This window comes from Geospiza fortis, unplaced genomic scaffold (assembly GCF_000277835.1).
Source record: "Geospiza fortis unplaced genomic scaffold, GeoFor_1.0 scaffold113, whole genome shotgun sequence".
Taxonomy (NCBI): domain Eukaryota; kingdom Metazoa; phylum Chordata; class Aves; order Passeriformes; family Thraupidae; genus Geospiza; species Geospiza fortis.
In genome coordinates, this window is record NW_005054429.1 from 1,195,127 (window position 1) to 1,219,068 (window position 23,942).

Here is a 23,942-nt window from a genome sequence, read left to right on the forward strand (position 1 = left end):
TCTATTAATGGAATTAAATAAATTATATTAATAGAATTAAATAAATTCTATTAATATAATTAATAGAATTGATAGAATTAAATAACTTCTGTTAATAGAATTAAATAATTATGCAGTGCAAGGTCACTTTTTGGGGAATAACAAAAAGTTATTCTCCTTTCCGTTTTTAGGATAAATTAATTCTATGTATTGGAAAGAGCCATGGAAAATGCCTTATGTGTGCTTGCTTATCTCAATGTGCTAATGATCTTTATCACAATGTGTTAATGAGCCAGAGAGGTTGTCTGGACAAAAAGAGAAATGGCAGGAGTTTGTCCCATGGAATGGGGAGAGAAAGGCTGCTCATGGGGCACTGATGCCCAGGACAGGAGGTTGTTTGCCATGTCCTGTATCCTAACTCAGCATGTCTTAGGGGTTTTGTACAATTTGCCACAGTCTTTTGGAGATGTTGTCCAGTATGTCAGAGTCCTCTCTCAGACAATGTCAGGGTTGTGAGAGGAAGAAAAAAACACTTTTTGAAAGCTCGTCTGATGGAGTGCTTGAAGTAATTAGGGGGAAATAAAGTCATACATCTAAAGGATCAAATTACTTAAAAAAGAATATAAAGTTCTTGCCTTTAAAAATAAAGAAAGAGGAGAGTGGAAAATACTGGAATTGTGAGCTTTTAAAAACCAACATCATGATGATTCAATTTATGTGTCACGTTTGAGTCTCAATTTTGTGTAAGTTCTGCAATCTCATTTTGTTACACAGCAAAGGAAAAATAATCATAAAGGCTGTCAAGTGGTGTGGAGTAAACTTTATTACATGTGGAACATAATCATTACAGGAATTCCAGATCAGCCATAGTAAAATGAAATTCTTAAAAGGTCTTTATTATGGGAGCTTTTCTGTACAAAGTCTTGTATACCAAAATGGTGAACTCCAACTCTTTGTGTCTCTCTAACTGTAGTAGAGCTAGCTGTAAAATGAAAGCTGTGAAATGTTAGTTTGTTGCTCTCTGTGTGTCATGAAAGAGCCAAATGCTTTCGAAAACCTGCAGTCACAAACTGATTATGAAATTCCCAAGGGGACTCTGATGGGACTATCATAACTTAACAATGGAAGGGTGAGTCACTGCAGGAGAAATTCATGTAATAATCTTTCCCAGTATATATAGGACCAGGAGGATAAAATGTCATTTAATTTCATTTGATTAAAAACTAGTAGGCAAGAGAGAAAGAGGAAGAAAAAATTATGCATCTTTTATTTCAGGCATGAAAGATGGAAGGAATATGTAAGAAGCATATTATGAAGCAGGATATTACAGTGATTAATTTCTAAATCTGATCAGTGCTCCAAAATGGTCATGTTAATATCATAATCATTCTATTTGATAACTTGAGGTGATAGTTATATATTTTTTTCAGATTCTAGATGCAGAGTGTAGCTGTTGAGTGGAACAGCTGGATTATGAGGAGGTGGATGTGGATTAAATCTGTTGCTCTCAGGTTAAAGACCATGGCTGGTGTTGCTTAAAGGTTTGGTTGGTGTGTGTTGGTTCTTTCAGAAAGGGGAATTCAGTGAGTTTGTGTTCATTCACAGCAGGTCAATGGCTTGCTGGGGTTCTTCCCTGGAGCTTCCCAGCGCTGTCACAATGCTGGGAGTTTGTCACTGTGCCATGGCACAACCACCCCATCCTCTCTCTTCTCTACCTTGGATTGCCAATGTTTATTTTTGGTTCATCTTCAACATCTTCTGTGTGGTTTGTTAAGGAGCAGGGTGTATAAAGGGCTTGTCAAGCTTCAAGTGTATCAAATTTAAAATGAACGAAAGCAGAAGCAGTGTCTGTGAGGAAAGGTAAGGCTGTTAAACAAAATATAAGTATTCTTGAATGAACTAGAGCATCTTCAAAAATTCATCTGGAAATGAAAATCTCAGTGTTACTTGTTGCTTAAAAAGCAAAATTGTCTGGAGGTTTGGCCAAGAAGGTCCCTGATTTATTTTTCTCATGTTCTGCTGTTCAAACATGATGGAACCAAGGACTTTGTAGAAGTGGTGGTGAAAGAAGCATCAAATGTATTCAGTACTTTGTAGAGATGACTGAAGAAGAGTCAGATGGTTAGAAGACAAGCAGACATGCAAGAAATAAATAAGTAGTTAAACATATTAGTGGGAAAAGACTATTTTCTGGAAAGTCAATTTGCTAGTGAGTTTAAGTGGAATAAAATTATTATTTCAAAGTATTTTATTTTAAAGATAGAAGTAGTTCTTCTGACATTTCCTATCCCTTCCATGACTCTTCCTCCCAACACTAGGTCTGCTTTAGAAAAGAAAATACTGGGTTTTTTCAAAGTTTTTATCCTAGTTTTCTAGCTATGATAAAGAACAAGAGCATTTGTTTGTTTTTTTTTTAACAAAACAAAACAACCAACCCCAACCATGAAGATGTGACTCATGCTGATTAAACTTTTTTTTTTCCAAGAGGAATTATGATGTAGTTTAGGTTGGTTTTGATTGTAATGTGTTGCTGCACAATAAGTGCAATCCTAAATGACACTTGGGACTCCTGTGATTAAGTTTTTGAGTGCATTTCTGAGTGGGTTAATCTTATGCAAAAAAAAAATAAAAAGGTGGTTTTAATTTTCTGTTGCTCCTCCACATATTTCTAAAGGGATTTTCTAAATGCATTTCCCTACAGAACTAGAATATAAAAGCTAGATGTCTGTTTATTGCTTATGTACGTTAGTTCTGGTAAGGATTAAATGGAAATAACTTGAGTGGAAATCAAAGCACAACAGATATACCCTGGAAATTTTAAAAGTAATTTAGGAGGATTTGTATTTTAGATATTTTAGTTATTTTTAGGATTTTTATTTTAGTTTTCTGGAATGCATGTTCATTTTTACAATTTGCTAAGCTAAATGCAGAGTGAAAAATTACATTTTTATATTAATTTTCATTGAAGGGAGATAATAAAAAATAGCTAATTAGTTTAATATACTACTCAATAGCCAGTGTAGGATTTTTATGGGTCTAGTAGAAGCAACAGTACAATACAAAGAAAACCCAAAGTGATTGGAGTCTTTAATAAGAAAGCTTCTCTGAATCTTACAGGTATGTGAGAATTTATAGAGAACATGCTTGGAGTTTTTAGCATATGCAACTATATTTAAAATTTAGCTAAATTCTTATGTTCAGTTGTGTTAAAGAAACAACCACATTTTTTAACTGTTTCATTTTTGTGTTTATAAATTGGTTTCAGGGAGTATACTTCTGGTTTTGTCATGGCAGAAGATTAATCAGAATGCTTAAATAGATTGTTTAGAATGGATGGTGTGTCCTCTGTAACACAGATTTGTCTTACAGGTACTGCTTACAAAAAATTCTGGGTCAGTGCTTTATTTCTTCGTATGACTGATGCAATTTAATATTGGGTGATCACCCAGCTAAATTTTGTTTCCTTCATTAACTTTGTAAAATATTGTAGGGAACTTTTGCCTCTAGAACATAAGCTTAGGAAATGTGATTGTATAGCATGAAGAAATTGTGAAAATAATTGTTTCAGCCACAGTAGAGTTAGATTATTAGTCTTATAAGTATGTTATTTATTTTGGGGGGGGGGAGGATTTCATATAGAAGTCTTTGTTTTCTAAAAAATGGTTCTGGATGTTTGGATCTTCATTGCCTTTGAATTTCTGTTCTTATGCAAAGGAGTTTGTGGTTGAATCTTAGTTCTTTCAAGAGTTCGATTAGATAATTTCACTTAAAAGGTGCATTTACCCTTGGGCTCTGTAATTTGTGAGAATAAGTTTAGTTCATATCAATTTCTGTTAAATATGATTGTAGCTGATAAGTAGTTTTCAAAACCTGTTTCACATAAAAAAAATAATCTGAGAAGTGGGAAAAAAACCCATGCAGATATTAATATTGAAGTATATGGAGAATTTGTTTTTCAAGTCTAGCTTGAGTTTCCCCCAGTCAACAGAGGTCAGTTCAATCAGGTGAGAGAAAAGATTTATGTCAATACCAAGGTGCAGAGAGTCAGTCACATTTGTACTTTGGTTTAGATACAATGTCACAAAAACAATAAAAATCTTTTTTTTTTTCTGTTTGCTAGTATGTATTCCCTAGACTATAGAATTCCACTAAGAGGTTTGGGGTTTTTTTTGTTGTTGTGTTGGTTGTTTTTTTATTTTGGTATTTTTTGGGTGGTTTTTTTTTTTGTTGTTGTTTTGGTTTTGTTGGGGTTTTTTTGGTGGTTTTGTTTGTTTGTTTGTTTGTGGATGTTTGTTTTTCTTTTGTGTTTTTAGTTTTGGTTTGATGAGAGATTATTTTGTGCAGAATTGCAGTGATGTCAGAATGCAAGAAACATTTCCAAAAAGGCAACGGTGTGTTTTCCTCTAGTACACGAGGGGGATTTTCAAACTTTAGTTCTGTACCAGCCATCAGTTTGCCAGTGCTCTGAGGTGAAAGTGTTTGTGTTTTCCCTCCCCAGCGCTTCCTGGATATGACATTTGGAGCTGGAGGTCACACAGCAGCTCTTCTGGAGAGAGCCAGAGACATCACAGTGTATGCCCTGGACAGGGACCCCACAGCCCACAGCATCGCTCAGCAGCTGGCAGCAGCTTACCCGTAAGTTGTGTCCTCCCGTCTTATAAAAATGCCTGGGATAAAGTCGGTACTTGGGTGGTTTAGCAGTAATTTAATATATTTTTATATACTATAATATATTAAAATATAATATATAAAATATAATATAATATATATATAAAATAGAATATATTTTATATATTATATAGTTTTAATGTCTTGTTGTGGAATAGTGTTCTGTGCTGTGTGCACCCTGTTGAACAGGAGATCCAATTCAATTTGTTTGTGAGTGCATGCAGCTCCTTGTTGGGTTTTTGGAGTTAAATGTGTATTTTGTGGGTTTCATTTTAAGCAGGCATCAAGTAGCTGATTTTATGTTTAAAAAAAGGATTTTAAAAAGATTTGTGTGTTCTGCTAGTCTTGAGATGGTTCTGATTGCAAAGTAGCACAAAAATATATCTTGGTGGTATGAATTTCACAAAAATGGTGGAATAATAGGTTTTTAAATAATTAGGTCATTTAAATATGGATTATGAATATTTTCATTTTAAAAAACCCAAAATAATTGTAATTCAGTATTGGGTTTGCTAAGTATTTTGCCACTGGCTTCAGAAACTACTGAACAATTTAATAAGCTACAATTTCTGTGTATAGCTTATGCTTCAATTTTCTTTTTAAATAAGAGTGCTGAATTTGCTAAATGTACAATTGCTAAGTGCAAATTCTCACATCTTTTTTAGTTATGCAAAGTTCTTGCTCCTTTATTTAATTCAGGAAGGAACCCAGTCAGAACATCAGTGCATTGATGCAAAAGTGTGCAATATATGGAGTTGAATGTGAGCTTTTCAGAATTTTCAGATCTGACCAAGAAGTAAAAATATGTAGATACAAAATTAAATAATGTGAAGTAGTCAAGACTTGAGAAATTTAGGTGAGGTAGTAAGGAGAGAATACTCACTGTCAGGTTGAAAACATTATTTCAAAAGGAGCTTTAACATTAAGAAAAGCAAATATTTCCAGTGAGAAGAGATCTGGAAGAGGCAGATAAAAAAGCACCTGGTTCTTCAGTCGTGTTGTCCCACGCAAAGAGGAGTCCTGGGGCAGCAGTGATGTTTAAGCAATGCAGAAGGTGTTCCTCAGCTTTTCTAAGATAAAGGGCTGAACTGTGCATTCCTTTCAAGTGTGTTTGACGGAGACCCACAGGGAGAAATGCAGGCACGTGCCAGGACAGCATAGCTTATTTCCTAGCCATCCTACTCTCTAAGACCACTTACATCTATTCCTCTAAGTTTTCAGTTCTCTCTGGGCTGAAGTGCCATGCAATGTACACTTACAAATTTGTGGAATGCCTCTCCCCTCTGTTATTTCTCCACAGAATGCTCTTTTGGACAGAATGCTGTGGACAGTATTGTCAAGGAAAGTCCATTTTCTTTTAAACTAAGCCTGCAAACATGTTCTGCCAAATGTCATGGGAGTTGTAAAGTCTTCTGTTCTTTGTGTCATGGAAAAAACCAGTCTTTTAGAAACATTCCCACAACATAAATCAACAATGAACAGTCCTCTGATTCAGTATAAGTTTATCTCGAAGTATCCTATGCAAACCTGGATGTGAAAAGTTCATTTTCCAGATAGAGGAGGAGATTTGACAAGTGTTGGGTGCTCTTCTGACAATAACTGACGCCAGTAATTTTCTGCTTGCTTAGAAAAGATGAACTTTGCATAGCAGTTGATGTAACTTATGATGGTTTAATAGACAAAGGAGGTCCAGGTCTTATTTTTGAAGCTGGTGTCTACCTTAGTGGATGCAAGTTATCCTTAGAATGAAGCGGATCCTTAAATAACATGGTGTTGTTGGTGAAAAGTCTTAATCATTGAAAGATGACTGCATGTCACCTGGATATGTATTGAAAGATACAGAGCCATATTCTTATTTGCTCTGGTGTTTTTCCCTCATTTTCTGTCCTTCCTATTGGAAAGAACAGGTGGGTCCTTTTTCATAAGGTAAATACTATCTTTTCTTATAATAGTTTGTGTTAACAATTTATGGTGAAAGAATGTTCTATATGTGCTAACTATGAATCTGCTTTTCCTGGAAAGTCAGTTGCATAAACCATTGTCAAATTAAGAGGAGAAAGGAGGTATAAGGATATAATTTATAAACAGGTAAAGCTAGTGTTTGCTTACAAATTAGTTGAGTATAAGGGATTTATTTCTGAGATATGGAGCTTTTATAAATGGATTTTTTTCAGTATTTTTTAAAAGATAGTTGGTCGAACATTATGGGATTTTACTGTCTATTTTCTGCACTGTGTTAGAAACAAACCTTGCATCAGTTCAATTCAAATCTGTATGGGCATCAAAATCTTGGGGAATTCATCCAGGTGACATCTGTATCTAGTCAGGTCTGTTCTCAGGTGAAATAACAGCCTGGCTCACGAGGGAGCCACAGAAATAGTTGTGCTACCTTAGAAGTGGCAATGGCACTTGGAGAGAAATGTGGGGCTGTCCCTCTGTGAGAGAGTCACAGCCCTGCATGTACCTTGCTGAAAAACTGCATCACAGGGCTAGAAACATCCTCCACTTTCCCTGCTCCAGGCTTTTCCCCGCCTCCTCTGTTTGACACTCCTGTTCAGGGACAGGTGGTTTGACCTGCTGAAGTGGCTCCTGTGGCTCCTGGAGGTGACAGCACCAAGGGGGGAAGAGGCTCCTGGATACCCATCACCAGTAAAATCTGATTCCCACTGGCTGAAGCTGAGAATGCAATGGGCAGACTGAAAGTCATGCTTCAGCTGAGTTTTCTGTTGCCATTTTTTCCCTGCTTGAAGCAGAATGCTGCGCGTGTTATTGGTTATTCTGGTTAGATGGCAATAATCTTCGTGAAATCATATTGTTCCCATTGTTAGTCACAGTGTGGCTTGGTTTGCTGATGGCCATAAAGTAAAACACAGCAAGTGCCGCCTGGACATGAGGAAGAACTTCTTTACACTTGGGGTGCACACCTGCTCCAGGTGAGCCTGTCTGGGCAGGGCAGTGGGACTGCGTGGTCTCCAGAGGTCCCTCCAACCTCAGCATTTATTTCTGTGATTTCTGTGATTCTGTGAAATACACCCAAAGGTACTGTGGCAAGAGCAGATAAATGTGGCTAAATTAGGGAGTTTTTCTATATTCAGAACTCATAAATTAAATCCTCCATATATTTAAGTGAAAGAGTAATAAGTCACTGGAGAAGAAAACTGAGGAAAAATATATTTGATGTTTGCACTTTAAATGTGCCTCTGTTTGTTGCTAGCGGTTTTGTCAGAGCTGGAATCTGAAGAGGGCAGAGGAATTCCAGCTGCAGCTCTCACATTCATTTGGTGTTGCTGCTTATTATTTTTATTTTTTTAAAACATGTGGTGCTGCTTTAATAAGGCGAAAATGGGTCAGGGTCTGTTAGATATTCAGTGTGTGGGTGGGAATCCTTTGACGTGCTTTCTGGGGAAGCCACCAACTTGGGAATTGCTGCTGAGGATGCAGGAGAGGAAGATGAAACTCAGGCAGTAGCACCAGATATTACAAATAAACCCTTTCACGCCCACGGAAAGGAAGAGGCTGGGGACGTGGCTGAAATCTGGCAATTAACCGACAGCATGGAAAATTTTAAAGTATGAGAAACTCGTGCAGACGGAAAAAATGTGTGCTTTGTAATTCTCTGAGCAGAATGAGAATTTGTGCCCCAAAAGTATGGATAAATAGTATAGAATTCATCACAAAATTTAAATGCCATTTTTTAAGGTAAAGTGATTTTGAGGTGTGAGGATGCTTGTGAATTTTGCTTTCAGAATTACACAAAGTTTGCAGAAAAAAGTGATAGATCAACTGTGCATTGTGTGCTCTGGGGAAAACAGACTTTTTTTTTTCCAGATCTAGAAAAAACAGCTTTTTATTTCAATTTTGATAAGCTTTTTTTATGCGCTTATGAGTCGTAGCTGAGTATTACATATTGGTGCTTTTCTTGCTATATATTATTTTTATTTAGCTTTTAACTGTAGTTGTGTAAGGAATGTACCTAATTGCAATCAAGGCATATTCATTATAATGGGGCCTTGACTGCATAACTATATAACAATACTTAAATAGTTAGTTATAGGGTTATTTCTTTCTAAAGAATTCTCCATGTATGTCAACATCTGACTGTCTCCCAAATGCAGGCAACAAAGAGAAGTGAGTTACCTTAAATATGAAGTGGACAAAGTCAATTGAGGGTAGTTAAAAGACCCTCAAATGCCATTAACATTAAAATATTACTTTACTGGCTTTTATTTTGTTTCCCAAAACATTTGAGTAGGAAAGCCAAACATATTTCTGTACCAAAACATAATGTCATTTTGATATGAGTGCTTTTGAATAAGCTGCTCAATCATATTATTTTGGTAGGAAAATCTTAGAAGAGATAGGTTTTACATGAAGTTGAGGTTTAGTTTTGTGGATAAACTGGTGTTTATCAGTTTTGGTTTAGTTTCTCCTGCAATATAGCCTGGTTCCAGCCAGGTTAACTTTGGCAGCAGCCAGAAGGGGCATGGCCAGGACCTGGATGTCATTCCTCACCACCCCACAACCTGGGCAGGAGTGGGAAGGGAAGGGGTCTCCCCCAGTTGTGGGTGGGTACTGGGGAGCCCCTGGAGTTCCACGTGGTCACACAGGCCTGTGTGTGAATTGTTCACCTCTCCTGTACACCCTGCTATGGGGATTGCTGCCTGTGCTGCTCATTTTCTTACTTCATTTGCTGCTTCCACTAAATTGTTCTTATCCCAGTCTGTGATCCTCATCTGTTGTGCTTCCAGTTCTCCTTCCCATCCTGCTCCAGGGGCAGGGGGTGGCAGTGACACCTTGAGAATTCTGCCCTGGAGCAGGGGCTGGACAGAGCTAAAGAATAAAGCAGGGATTGATTCCAAGCATCTCCTCCATGGATCCACCTTGGGCAGCACCAGAGCCCAGCCAGGGCTGCACCCAAGAGGAACCAAAATGGCCCCAAAATGCACGAGCGCTCCCGGGGTCTCTCCCTGGGATCAGTTCTGCTCCATTTGCATCTTGCACTTCATTGTCCCGTTCCAGCTTTAGCCCCTGCAGTCCCACCCTGCTTGTTTTTCTCTCTGCAGCCCACGGGGTTTGTGCTCTGGGGCTGAGATTTGGGTCATTTGTCCTTGGTGCCCAGCTGGAGCAGGAATTGTTTTGTCTCCCTGCTCTGTGCACAGAGCTCACCATCCCTGAATGTGGAGCTCAGACCCGCACACTAAACCTGAGGCATCAGCAGAAGGGGAAGTCAGCCAGCAGTGGATGGCTTGGAACACCAAACTGGGGAGTGCCATTCCCAAACTGTGCCACAATCCCAAAACCATTCCCCAGGAAAAGAGCTCAGGATGTCATCTGGTCCAGCCTCATGCTTGAGCCCCATCAGTGTGATCCATCTACTCATGGATCTGGATTATCTTGGAGACCTTTAGATGTCCTCAGACAATGGAGGGACAGGTCAGGCAGCTCCATTCCTTTCTGCCTGGAGAGGCTGCACCTTTTAGAGCACAGATGGAGATCAGGAAACAAAGAAACACTCACGAGGATGAATTGGTTTTCTTCCATCACAGTTTCACAGAATCACACAGAATCACAGAATTTCTAGGTTGGAAGAGACCTTTAAGATCATCAAGCCCAACCCATCTTCTAACACCTCAACTAGATCACGGCACCAAGTGCCAGATCCAGTCTTTTTTTAAACACATCGAGGGATGGTGACTCCACCACCTCCCTGGGTAGATGATTCCAGTATTTGATCACTCTTTCTGTGAAAAACTTCCTCCTTAATTCTAGCCTGTATCTCCCTTGGCGCAGAGTTTGTTTTTCTAGGAATACTCTGAAATGCTAACTCCTTACATGTGGGTTTTTTGTTTATTGGGTTTTTTCTTTTATTTTTGTTGGGGTTAGAACTGAAAGTATTTGAGATTATAGTGTCTGTTTAGATTTAGGTGTTTATTGTTTTTTATTACTGTTACAGTTTTACAGCTGTGAGTTCTGCAGGTTTTTTTATTAGTAAAATATAAATGGTTAATTACTTTTTGTTACAAAGTTTTTTAAGGTTAAATTATTTAAGAAATTATACTTAATTTTTTTAATATTACACTTTTTAAATCTTATACAATTATACTTAATAATTGATTATTTGAAGTCCGTAATGCAGACTTTTTAAATTATAAAATAATATTTAAACTTATGAAGAAGAAGGAAGAAGAAAGTAAAGAAGAATAATTTGTTTCTGTTTTAAAACCTCTATTTTGCTTCATATTTGTTGCTATATTCTAATCCCCTAAACTTTAAGTTTTTTACTTTGTGACATTGTCCACTTCTAACCAGCTACACACCCATAATCCTAGTGCCACTAATCAACTTTGGAAACCTCCTGTATAGCTTTAGGTCAAATGTAGTGTTTTCTTGTGAGTTTGTGCCTCTCAGCACAGAAAGCTCAAAATTCTCAGTATTTAGGGTTCTAATACTTAGTGAATGAGAACCATCATGTAAGTTGGTAGAGAGTGTGATATTCGCATTTTCTGAACAGAGAGAGACATAATTCTCTCTCCCAGGATTTTTCCTTGGGAAAGCAATGAAAATGGTAGCTTTTTCCACCTTTTTTTTTTTGTTTTTCCCTCCATGATGCTTTATTTAAAAAAAAAATATATAATATATTATATTATATTTACACTAATACTATATTAAATTACATACTAAAGAGATACTGTACTAAAAGAGATACTAAAGAAAAACCCGTGACTGTCTGAGACAGTCAGGATACAGCTTTGACCCAACTGGCCAAGGAATCCAAAGAACCCTCAGCAGAATCCAGCTGACAAATCACTTTGTAAACAATCTCCATAACACATGCCACGTGTGCCAAACAAAAGGCGCAGTGAATAGAGATGAGAATTGTTTTCTTCTCTCCGTGCTTCTCCAGGAGAAGTCCCTGGGAAGTTGTGCCTGCTGCTCTCTGTGAAGCGAGCTGTGGCCACAAGAGAGGGGGAAGAAGTTTCTGAAATAATTTCCAACAAGTGCAAACCCCTCTGTGTCTTGGTTAAGGAGATGGAGCTGAATGTGTGTGATTTGGGTTCCTTTTTCTTGCAAATGTCCAGATCTTTAATTTATTTTTAAGGACCTGGTAGCTCAGCTTGATGGAATGCAATATCAAGTGTTACTTTAACCAGTGGTAATTTCAGACATGCTCATGATATTCTCATTCTTTAATTCATCTGTATCAGTGTGGTATGAAAGTGCTCAGGAAGTCTTTAAAGTTTACGGCTCCAGCTTTTAAACTAAGAGTATTTCTAAGAACAGTTCTCTGAGGCTTAATTTGGGTTGTAGATTTTTTTCCTAAGAAGAAAATGTGTTTTCAATACCCATCGATTAAATAGTTACCATACTGAAATAATCTTTGCGGTTTTTTGATCTGTAAAGGAGTCATCAGCTTTTTCTTTCAGCCAATTTTCCTTCTTGGTTTTGATGATAAAGTTTCTTATAGGTGTTTGGATGACTTAAGGACTTTCATACTGCTTTTGTAACCATCTCGTTACTAAAATGATTGTAGAACTTAAATTTTAATTATGAACACTTTAGAATGTATGTTTCAAAAATATTTATAAGTGTCTTATAAACAGCTGAAGCATTTTTTTCCAGATGAACAGTTGAGTTCTGGGTTTATTTTCATTACAGTAACAAGGGTTTACAGTTTGATTTTTATGAAAATAATCCTTGTTTCATAAAGGACACTGACACTGTACTGCTTTCATATTTTCTGAAATTCAGTTTTTCATAATAGCAAAACTCTTTCTGATGGGAAGGCAGAGAGGAAGGCAATAATTTCCAATCAGAAGGTTTTTGTATGTGGTGGCTGGTTGTCTACAGATCTTTTTGTCTTGATAAGGAGATACTATTTTCATATTCCTTAGCAATTTTGTACCAGGCTGCAGATTTAGCTTATTTTTGCTCACACTGACAATAGGAGGCATTAAAGCACTCTGCACAAATCAAGAGGACATAAACTGATTTAAAATACTCCTCCTTTTATCAAACAATACAGACAAAAGTTGGTTTCATCAGTAGATAGATGATAATCATTGGGGATAGAAGACAGCAACAGTTTCCTGTGAAGGTGGAAATTATATAAATGTGTGGACAAAAAGATGCTTGTCACTTACTGAGAGAAGGTCAAGTCATGCTGGTATTGAAGATAAACATATGATTTACTAAGTGGCGAAATTAACCCAAAAAAGCTGATAGCCTCTGATTCATAATCTTATTTCTACTTTGATAAAAAGGAAAACAAGTAACTAAATGAAAATGTTTGTAAACAGATTTTTCTATCAGAATTGAGCTTCACACTTAACTATGAAATATAAAAACGTACAGAGAAATTCAGATTATTCTTCTGATTGAGTCATTGGGCTTCAGATACCATTATTCTTAAATGCATTAGGATCATGCATATAGGTGACACAGACCATAAAAATGAATTACTTTGACTACATAATTCTGGTTTTTCCTTGTCATGATAATAAACATAATTTGCATTTTAATTTGATTCTAGTCTTCGTGACTCAGCTGTGCCAAGTATTGTACAGAATATTGAAAGGGCTGAAAGTAAAATCAGGCAGTTAATTGCTGCTTTGTATTTGGATCCCTGAAAAATACAGCAACATAGCTTGATCAAGAAGCAGAGATTTGGGTAGAGAGATTTCAGAGAATTTCTGTGTAAAATTCAAAAGAAATTTCTGTGTAAAATTCAAAAGAAATTTCTGTGTAAAATTCAAAAAAAATTTCTGTCTAAAATTCCAAAATCAGTAATTTAGAATGGAAGTTGCCCGTGGCCTTGCCACCACTGAATGGTGCAGGTGTTTGAGACCAATACTGACTAAGTGGTGTTGACACAGAGAGATTTATAAGGAATAATACAGGTCTCATATCTCACCAGCACAAACAATCTCTGTTACTGGTGCTGTTTATGCTGTCAGTCTCCATGTGGTCACGAGGAGTTAGAGGCTGCTGCAATTTCAATATTTCAAATCTCCTTCACCTGAGTCTCAGGGTAAGTTTTGGTTCCTTGCACTGCAGCCTGAGGTTGGAGTGATGTGTGACTCCCAGCATGCCAGTGCATTCAACCCCTTCTGCAGTCTGCTTTTAGGTGGATGTTAGCACCCAGCGAGTACAACATTAAAATTAAATACCTTCTGGTATTCAGTAGTGTTTAAGCCAAAAGCTGGTGATGCATGAAATTATGCTGGTACGTTTTGATGTTCTAAAAATAAATAAGTAAAATTAATTTCCCATAGATAAGTAAAAATTATGTGTCATGGCAGAATTGAATGTGTACTTTGTTACTTTTCCAAATAGCAGGACCAAAAATGTGTGGATATTGAATGTTGTGTGAACATTTTGAATAATCAGCAGTGTCACTTTGTTAAATTTCATGCTGCAACAAAGCTGATTTCGCTCAGAGTGAGCTGACCATCTTGGATACTGCTCTGAGAGTATAAAGGGCAACTTCTTACTTCAAGCTAACAAAATTTGGGTATGTAAATTGGAAATTTTCTTATACAGAAATTTATGTCCTTCAGGTTAATCTGGTATATGTGTCAATACCAGCAGCTAAGGAAAGGCTGAATACAAATGTTAATGCTAGTGCGGTAATGAAATTATTATCATGCTAATTATCATGGTAATGAGGGGGAACCCCACAAATAGGTTTACTTTTACAGTATGCTTAAGGTAGGATTTTTGTGGTATATGTGGTTGTGGTGTGACTTGTGTGGTTCAAAACATCTTATTTCTGCCTGTTTGGAAAGCATACTGTGCCATGCAAAATATTTAGATTTCCCAAAATAAAATGCATAATCAAAATAGCTTTCTCTTTTGCCTTCAAAATAACCCGTTCAGGTTATTTTCAAATAGATTTCGCATAGACTTTACAAACTTTCAAGTAGATTAAAAATAAGATTAAAATAGACTAAACTTTCAAATAGATTAAAAATAATATTAGCTAAAATGGCTGGTAATAATGAGAAGATGGCCCATGGACAATTTGTCATCCACCAGGACCTCCTGCTCCTTTTCCACAGAGCTGCTGCCCAGCAGGTCAGCTTGTGCTGGTGCATGGGCTTGTTCCTCCCCAGGTGCAGGATCCTGCACTTGCCTCTGTTGAATTTGACACAGTTCTTCTCTGTCCATCTCTCCAGCCTCTCGAGGTCCCTCTGAAGGGATGCACAGCACTCTGGGGCCATTTCTCCCATCTTTATGTCATCAGCTGTGGTGTTCACAGGGGGTCCCAGGACAAGGGAAGAGATGAGAACCTTGACCCCAGGTTTCAGAAGGCTGATTTATTATTTTATGATATATATTATATTAAAATGATATATTAAAACTATACTAAAAGAATAGAAGAAAGGATTTCATCAGAAGGGTGGCAAGCAAAGGAAAGGAATGATAATAAAATCTTGTGACTGACCAGAGAGTCAGAGACAGCTGGACTGTGATTGGCCATTAATTAAAAACAAGCCCATGAGACCAATCAAAGATGCACCTGTTGCATTCCACAGCAGCAGATAGTTATTGTTCACATTTCCTTTCTGAGGCCTCTCAGCTTCTCAGGAGAAAAATCCTGGCAAAGGGATTTTTCAGAAAATATGGCGACAATCAGCAAGCATGCTGAGGGGGCATCTGCCCCTTGGTCCAAGTCATCGGTGAGTAACACAATGAGTGTTTACACAATGAGTGATTACACAGTTCTGGGACCAGTATTGAACCTTGGGGGACACCAGCAGTGACGGGCCTCCAGCCGGACCCTGTGCCCCAGCCCTTGGGATCTGCTGTGCAGCCACCTCTGCATCCCCGGAAAGGTCTGCTCCTCCAGCCCAGCTCCCTGGGTTTGCTCATGAGGACCTTTGCTCAAGTCCAGCCAGGCAATATCCACTGCTTATTTCCATTCTGCTCTTCCCAGGTGTTTTGGACTGTTCTGGCTTTATGGGGAATTTAGCAGAATAGAGCAGCAGACATGGCAGACCCTGGTTTTCTTGGTCTCATCTGTTTCTTTGTTTTGCATGGTCAAATACTTGGTGGGCAGGGCACCAAAACTATGTCTGGAGGAAACCTTGAGTTGTATTTCCTTGGATATTTTGCAGATAAAGAAAATGGACTGAAAAAGAAATCTCTGTAGGCTTTTGATGTTAATTTGATGGCTTTTTTCATAGCTCTTTAGTTGAGATATTAGTTTATTATAAATTCAGATCTGTCGTAGCAAGAACTGTGAATAAAAAATGTTACTGAACTTGAAAAACTTAAAACTCAATACTCCTTTTGTGCAATGACTTCATTGCTTAAAACAAAAACTGAATCTCATTGTACAATCAGGGGAATTTCTTGCTTTCAAAGGAATATTTTTCCATTTTTAATTATCATAATTAATAAGATAATAAACTTTGAAAAATAGAAATGTGCAGAACTAAAAATGTCTTGTTTTCTCCTATCTCCATTGCTACAGGAAGAAATGTCAGTATTTGGGTGCCAGTCTGGAAGCTTCTCAATGATTTGGTGTTGCACATTTCATAGAAATAGATAAATATGTAATAAAATTATGGTACATCAAAATGTTTATGCATTAATTCTGCATTCAGAGAGGCAGTGTGAACACTTTAATTACTGAATCTTGCTTTTGAGTTTTCAACTCAAAATTGGATCAGTCAGGCAGGTTTTCATCTCTGGAAGGAAACTCTCTCCTCCTGGTAGACTTTGAGGTACAAGTCACACCTTGATCCATTGCCCCCACAGCCCTTGAATCCAGATTTTTGCCCATATTATGTGGCTCTAATATTGCCTGCCAAGGTAAGAGAGGAGAAAAACCAAAAGCTGTATTGAAATGGAATTAAATATACTATTTACCTGCTATTTATAGAGGCAGGTAGTTTGCCTTAGGTTTATTTAAGGTAAAACACTCCTGGATCAACTTCATCTATTTCTATATTGCCTGTTCTCATCTCGCTCTTTGAGTTCTGCCTAGTAGTTTTCATGTAGACTTCATGCAACGTGTAATGATGAAGGAAGGTCTGCCAGCCTGTGATTCTCTGGAAAATCCTTCTTGATGCTTTTTTGAAGTTAGGGTGGCGCTGACTTTGTCACAGTTCTCAGGGATCTGCCCAGAAGCTGGCGGAGCTTTGCCATCAGCCGGTTCTCCTGACACATTCTGCTCTGGTGTCCGTGTCCAGCTGTTCCGTGTGGCACCTCACTGCTCCTCCTGTGCTGTGCTGCTTGCACATTTCCCTCCTGGGCTAGGACAGTGGGCACATTTTGCCAGTAAATACTTAGCCAAAGCTTTAACTGCCTCAGCCTTTTTAGTGAAGGTAATTACTGGGTCGCCTGTGCCATTCTTCAGTGTTCGAGATCTTCACGGTTTATCCATTTTCAGTTTCTGCTTCAGGCAGATGTAGGTGTTCTTAAATCCAGCTCAGGATTTCTCTGAAAGTAGTTTGCCCTGCTTCTTCTTCTTGGTCCTGTTCTCTTTGACACAGTCAGCATTTCCCTGTTCAACCAAGCTGGCATCTTGCTGTGGCTTTTTGTTTTCACATGGGTGTGGATTTCTACGTATTCCTTTGCACTTGGCAGGAATTGTTCATGGGGTTTGACCTGTTGTCCTGAGTTCCTTCTCATGCCAGGAGGGCCTCTTGTTTACCTTTCCCTCAAAAGGCTGTGGTCTCCTGTGTGAAAAACACCAATCACTTGCTTTTAAAATTTTAAAAGTTTAATAGTAATAAAATGGTTATAAAAATAGTAATACAATTAGAGTAATAATAATTTGGACAGTTTGAATTAGGACAGTATGAGACAAGAGAAACAAAGAGGTCTGGGTACCTTTTCTGGGCAGCACAGCCCGAAAAAGGCCCCACGTTAACAGAGGATTAACCCTTAAAAGCAATAACCTGTTGCATATTCATACACCTCATATATGATGCATAACTTCCATTCAAACACAGGATTCTGTCTGGTCATTGTCACCTTCTTCCTCTGAATCCTGATGGTGCCTTCAAGCCTGAGCACAGTAGGAAGAAGTTCATTTCTTCTGATAATGGAGCAATAAATTTGTTTTCTCTGAATGATTCAGGTGTCCTGTGGCTGCTATCTCAGTGCGAGTCCTCTCTTTAAAAAAGCATCTTACATAGCATAGTTTCTATTTTAGCACTATGTTATAACCTAAAACCATATTTAACACACTACTTAAGGGAATTAGTACAGCATAACTTTCTAACACAACACATATAATATTCATTTTAATATTTGCGAAAAGCCAATCATAAAATATGCATTTTTCACATCCTGGATCCTGTGGTTTCTAGTTTGTTATCTCCTCTGCTACCATCACCAGTTTTGCAGTTTTGCCTGAAGACTTGGATTGCAGGGTGTCACTGTATCTAGGATCAATGGTCAAAAGTATTCTTAGACCCTTGTATTACTTCCATGAAAAATGATCTTTTAATGCACCCTTCACTGTCATTCCTCCAAAATCTGTTTGAGGCTGTGTCAGGAGCTGTGCCACCTGAGGTGTCAAATATTTGTGGAATACTTGTTTCTAAAACCAGAAGGTTTTTACCAACTCCTTATTTTTGGTGTTGTGTAGTTTACTACAAGTGTTCCCTCTTGTCCTATGTTGAACTGGCCTAACACTTTCTTACTGATTCATTTCATGAAGTGTTTTTTAAGTTATAAAATGAATATAGTTTCTGATACTCTTAGTAGCGTAATTTTTCAATTGCTTTTGAGAAATAGAAGTTGTCATTTATCTGTTTGTCTTTGAAAGATGCTGCAGAGGAGAAACGTAACTTGCATAACACATCAAGTACAAAAATTATCTCTTAAGATGAATTTCAGTCAGTTGTGTGACTGACAGCTTTGTTTGAATTCATCAGAGAGCATTATACTTATCAGAGATGAACTTGGACTGAGCTTCTATTTCTTTTAAAAATATTGTTTGTGTTGTGAACATAAATGCTGGCAAACCCTCAAATAATTATGACTGACCTGAAGCAGTTTGAATATGCCTTCTAAAAAAAAAAGAACAACAAACCAATGAAAAACAAAACCTGTACTGTAAATAATAAGCAACTTGATGATAAGTGGAAACTCATTTTTTCAAAGGAGATTATAAGGTTTAAATAAGATTTTTTCCTTTGAATTGCTGGAGGGATTTTTGGAAGGTTCCTGTGTAAAAGTCAAGCAGGGAATGAATGGCATCTTAGAACTTTTTTTCTTTACTGCCTGTGATAAGTTTTGGGGAAAAAAAGTTGTGGTTCAAGGTTCAGGGGTTCTTAGTAAGCATTGCTGTATGGGGAGGTGGAGCCCCTCTCTGAAAGTAGCACGTGGTCTTGGCCTGTGCTCTCACCTGAGCTAAGAGGGGATTCCATAATTATATTCGACTTTATTCTAGAGCTAAATGATTTAAAGAGAAAAGGGAATTATAATTTACTGGTTTAACTCATACCCTAAGTCAACACAGTTCATCTGCAATGCTCAACCCAGTCACAGCTTGTTACAAGTTTAACACACATATCTAAAGCATTTTCATCTTGGAATATTTTAATCTTGAATGACAATTTCAATAAGAGTTTGTATGAAAAAGAATGAGCACCCTTTAACTAGAACCAGAATGTTCTTCTTGTTTTGGCTTTCTGATGTCTTTCTGCCCCATAATCAACTTTAGGAGGTACTGCAGATGGTTTGGAGTTTGAGTGAGTTAATAATTAATAAGGATTTACATGGCCTTTGTGTCACCTTTTATTTCCAAATCGTTTGCTAACAAGTCACCTAAGGGCTTAAAATTGACCAAGACAATAAACAGCAGGAGCCTGTGGTGCAGTTGATCCTGATCAACAAAGAAAATAAATTATAGAAGCAAAAATAATTATTACTGTAAGGAATACAAAGAACCAATTCAAATAAAGATTTTTTTTTTGTTGCTAGTTTTATGTAAAACCTAAACCTTCCTCTTTATATTTGATGCAAGGATTATTCAATTTATCAAATGTTACTGCATTGCTTTTGCTCAAGAGCATCCACTCAAATGGATGTCAGTATTGTGTAATTTTTTTTCTTTTTTTCTCTTTCTTCTAAGTCACTCTGGAGATTGCCATTACAGCAGGAAGGCACTTAATATTTCAAATATTTCAGGACTAGAAGAGCACATCCTTTTCTACGACCTATTGAAGGTTTCTGACTAAAGGGTAGAGTTTTTCTGGTCTCCCTCTTAAACCTTGTGGTCCTTTCAAATCAGAGCAAATATTTAGTAAACCTTTAAGTAATGATAGCTAGTGCCTTTGAAAGAGACCAAGTTTTGTTGTATGTGAAACAAGGGGATTTTTTTTGGTTTTTTTTGTTTTTTTTTTTTTGCCACACTCCCCTCCAGGTTACTTGACTGCATTCAGTTATATGTAGGCAAATCTTGGTTTTTTTGAACAAGACTTTGGCAAAATTTCCTTTCTCGCTCCAAAATTGTCATCATAGATTTCCTACTCTAATACTTAGATAATTTGATTACAAATGCAGATTATTGCAGTTGGTGCCACGCTTTACTCCCATTCCTCTACAGGCTATTATAATTTTTAAATCTCTCCTGCCCAAAGATTAGGTCAGTGTAGGTAACTTGTGAGTGTTCCAGCAGCCTTTTACAAGGGTGGCATTTCATGTGTGTGATCTCTGATCTGCAGTGCTGGGAGCTCCTTGAATTCCCGTTGCTTTGGAGGCTGTATGGAATGGTATAAATGTCTCAATGTCCTTGAACTGAACATTGCAGAGCCTACAGGTCAAAAATGACAATTGTCCCTATTCCTGCACTGCTCTGGAGTTAATGTGATTTCTTCAAACGCCTTTCTAGCCTTCTGTGTTACCCTAAGAGTATTGTCCATTCCTTCCCTGTTAGTGCAGCCATCTTTGCACATCTAAAACTTTTTTTTTTGTGTAGAGGAAAGATTACAGGATTGCTTAGGTTGGAAAATACCTCTAAGTGCCGCTGTTAAGCCTGCACTGCCAGGTCCTCCATGTCCCTAAATTCAAGTGTTAAGCACTGTGTGTTCAAGTTCCTCCATGGAAATACTCAGCTCCATCCATGCACCACAGCTTTGTCCATCAGCTGGGTGGCTGAATCCCTGAACCATTGAAGTGTTATTTGTACAGGCACAGCCCGAGGTGTCATCTTGTACACAATGAAAGGGTAATTTGTTTAATTGCTGCGCTGCAGAAGGAATGGAAAGACAAAGCTTCTTTGCTACTTAATGTGTTTATTCAAGCAGGACCCAGAGATGCGTTGTAATGCAGATTTTTACAACTTGGGTTTTACTATGCTGTCTTCTGGGTAAAGGTACTATAAATACTTTTTAAATGTCACTTTCACTCAAAATTGCTTACTCTGGTTTTGGCCATATGTTTTGAAAAACAAAAGAAAAATTATATCTGCCTCATTTTGCCCTCTCAAATCTAAGTAAAAGGATATTATGAGGTAGAAAATACTATTTTTATACCCTCTGTCACCTTTGTTAATATTTTATTAGACATAAATCATGTAGTTTCAGGCTGCGTAGTGGCAATATGGTTCACTGTGCGTTCTATTTTTATAACTTTATTTAAAACTGACATGTAACTTGCTGTACCTGAAACCCCAAATGAGCCAGTTATTGGAGTGTAACAAAGTTCTGACGTCAGAACTGCTATTTATTCCACTGGCAACCATTAGAGATGCATTACCCTTTGGCACTCGTGTTTTCAGAAACACGGTTAAATTTTTATGACTGGCTCTAGCCAATTAGGATCCTATCTCAAGATAGAAATAAGGGAAGGGATCTTTTTTATGACTTACTAAATGTAGCTTTCCAGAAACAACATAATAGACAAAAAAAAGTGAATGGTTGCACTCAGAGCTCCCAAAATGTTCTGTGGGGCCACACCTGGGCTCTCCTGCTGGCTGCACACGTGTGCTTGGGAGGCAGGGGTGCAGCCCTGTCAGAGACAGGAGCCTTCATCATCAGGATTTAATGTCATTACAGCTGAGTCATCCTCTCAGCTCAGTCTGGGAGCTTCAGCAGTCTGACTCCATGTTTTCAGAAGGCTAATTTATTATTTTATAATACTATATTATGTTAAAGGATGCTATACTAAACTATACTAAAGAGGACAGAAAGGATACAGACAGAAGGCTAAAAAGATAATAATGAAAACTTGTGACTCTGGAAAGAGTCCTGACACAGCTTGGCCCTGATTGGCCAAAGAATCAAAACAATTCACATGAAACCAATGAAACAATCTCCAAACACATTCCAAAGCAACAAAACACAGGAGAAGCAAATCAGATAATTATTGTTTCCTTTTTCTCTGAGGCTTCTCAGCTTCCCAGGACAAGAATCCTGGGCAAAGGGATTTTTCAGAAAATATGACAGTGACAATGCAGGAGGTGTGGAGAGGCTGGGCTGGGCTGGTCACAAACAAATGGAGAGCAATTTCACTGGAGGTTTCTGATGCTGCCTTTTCCTCTAAAAGCTAAATTTTAACAACACTTGAGAGTTTTTGTAGCATATTTTTAAAGTGTATTTGTAGCATTTTTTTAAGCATATTTTGTAGCATATATTTTAAGCATCTTTGTAGACCTTACACACCAAGAGGGATGCAGCAGCTGCATGAGAAGGTGCTGTGGAATGTGATTCCTCCTTGTTGGTTCACTGCATAAGAAATGTCTGCAAGCAGGACTTAGAAAACACCAGATGTGTTTTCCTTCTGTGTGATGTTCAGTGATCTTCTCCTGAGGGTTTGGTGATCTGCACTGTGCATTCAGGCATGAATTCAGAGCTGCCTGTTGACTGAAGTTACAAAATGCTTGTTTGTACTCGTGGCTTTGCTGATGTGCTGTGGATTTGTTTGGAAGAGAATGATCTTTTATAGAAGGTTATTATTCCATTCCTGCACTTTATTAATGGTACTGTGTTCTTTGTATCAGCAGTGAAAATATCACCAGCTTTTGTCATAGGTTGTTCCCTGCAAAAACTGGTTCTCTTCAAGGCTCTGATCTTTATTGTAAGAGGGCAACTTTAATGTGTTGTGTAAAAGGTTGTAGCTGCAATCTAAATTTGGCAACTACATCCTGATTTTCCAAGTAAATAGAAGCTGCTTGATCTTAAAGTATCAGCTATCTGCATTTATGTGTAATTTAGTTGTAATGTGATTTCCAGGCCGACAATTGTTTTTTGAGCAGCCACGAGAGGGAAACTTTTTGGATGTTCTGTTTCTGGTTCTTGTATTTCGCATGTGTGGAGCCTTTGACATCCCTCGCTGCTCTCTCCTGTAATTTGGGTATTCTGGGCGCAGCACCTCAGAGACTTTTACCTGTCTTTTTTTCTTTACCTGACTTTTGTCATGTTTTACCAAGCTGTAACCTTACTAAGTTAATGGGGACAAACATTTTCTTTGTGGCTGAGAAAATTGTTGAAGGTAGAAAAAAGTAATTGTGAGGCCCTAGAAAGAAGGGGTTGTTTGAATGGAGGGACTGCCCAGGAGGTGGCAGAATTTGGAGACCATTGAAACAAAAAGGAGAAAATATTCCAGAAGAGAAGGAAAACTACAGGAGGTGTTTCCAGTTTCTTTGGGGAAAACAGGAAGGCAATTAGAGAGGGAGGAAGGATTTAATTGCCTGGTAATTTTATGAGGGAGGCATTAAGTCTCCCAGAAAGCCTTGTTGGTTCCTCCTGGGTGAACATTTGTCCTGAATCTCCTCTCAGAGCTGTGCAGTCATTGCCCTGGCATGAAAGTTTGTCACATCGAAAATCTGAGTCGTCTTTCTGAATGATCCTTCCAGTATTTTCTCTAAAGAAATTTTCTGGTGCAGAGACCACTTGTTTCTGCTTCTGGGTGTCAAGAAGGAGATGAGGAGCAGCCTTTTCTCCTTGGAACAGGCACCTTTTGAAGCTCTCTGTTGGCTAGTTGCTTGTGGTGCCTGACTGGGAATGTGAATACACGGCTGACTACTTCTGGAAGATGGAAAGCTACTCGAAATCTCAGATTTAAGAGTTACGGTCTAATGTTAATCTACTTTAAAATTACAATTCAGAATTTCAGCTGCGTTTTCCTGGGTGCTTGCAGATATTTAGGCCATATTTGGAACAGTAGTTTTTGGATATCTGAATAGTAATTGTAGACTTTCTCCAGCTACTACACATGTAAAAATTGAAGAAAAGATCTCTTGGAGAATGTGCTGTAAAAAAGGAGATTAGAGTAATGATTGGTAAAGTTCTGAAGTAACTGGTCAAAATGAATTTGTGTTTAGGCTCTCACAA

General features: G+C 37.8%; 1 protein-coding gene across 1 annotated transcript in view; it reads left to right on the forward strand.

Moving 5' to 3' along the window:
* METTL15 (methyltransferase like 15) overlaps positions 1-23,942 on the forward strand; it is a 77,497-nt gene that overhangs the window by 25,023 nt on the left and 28,532 nt on the right. The window contains exon 2 of the mRNA XM_014309438.2: positions 4,478-4,614. Coding sequence (XP_014164913.1) covers positions 4,478-4,614 — 137 coding nt within the window. The remainder of the gene's footprint in view (positions 1-4,477; positions 4,615-23,942) is intronic.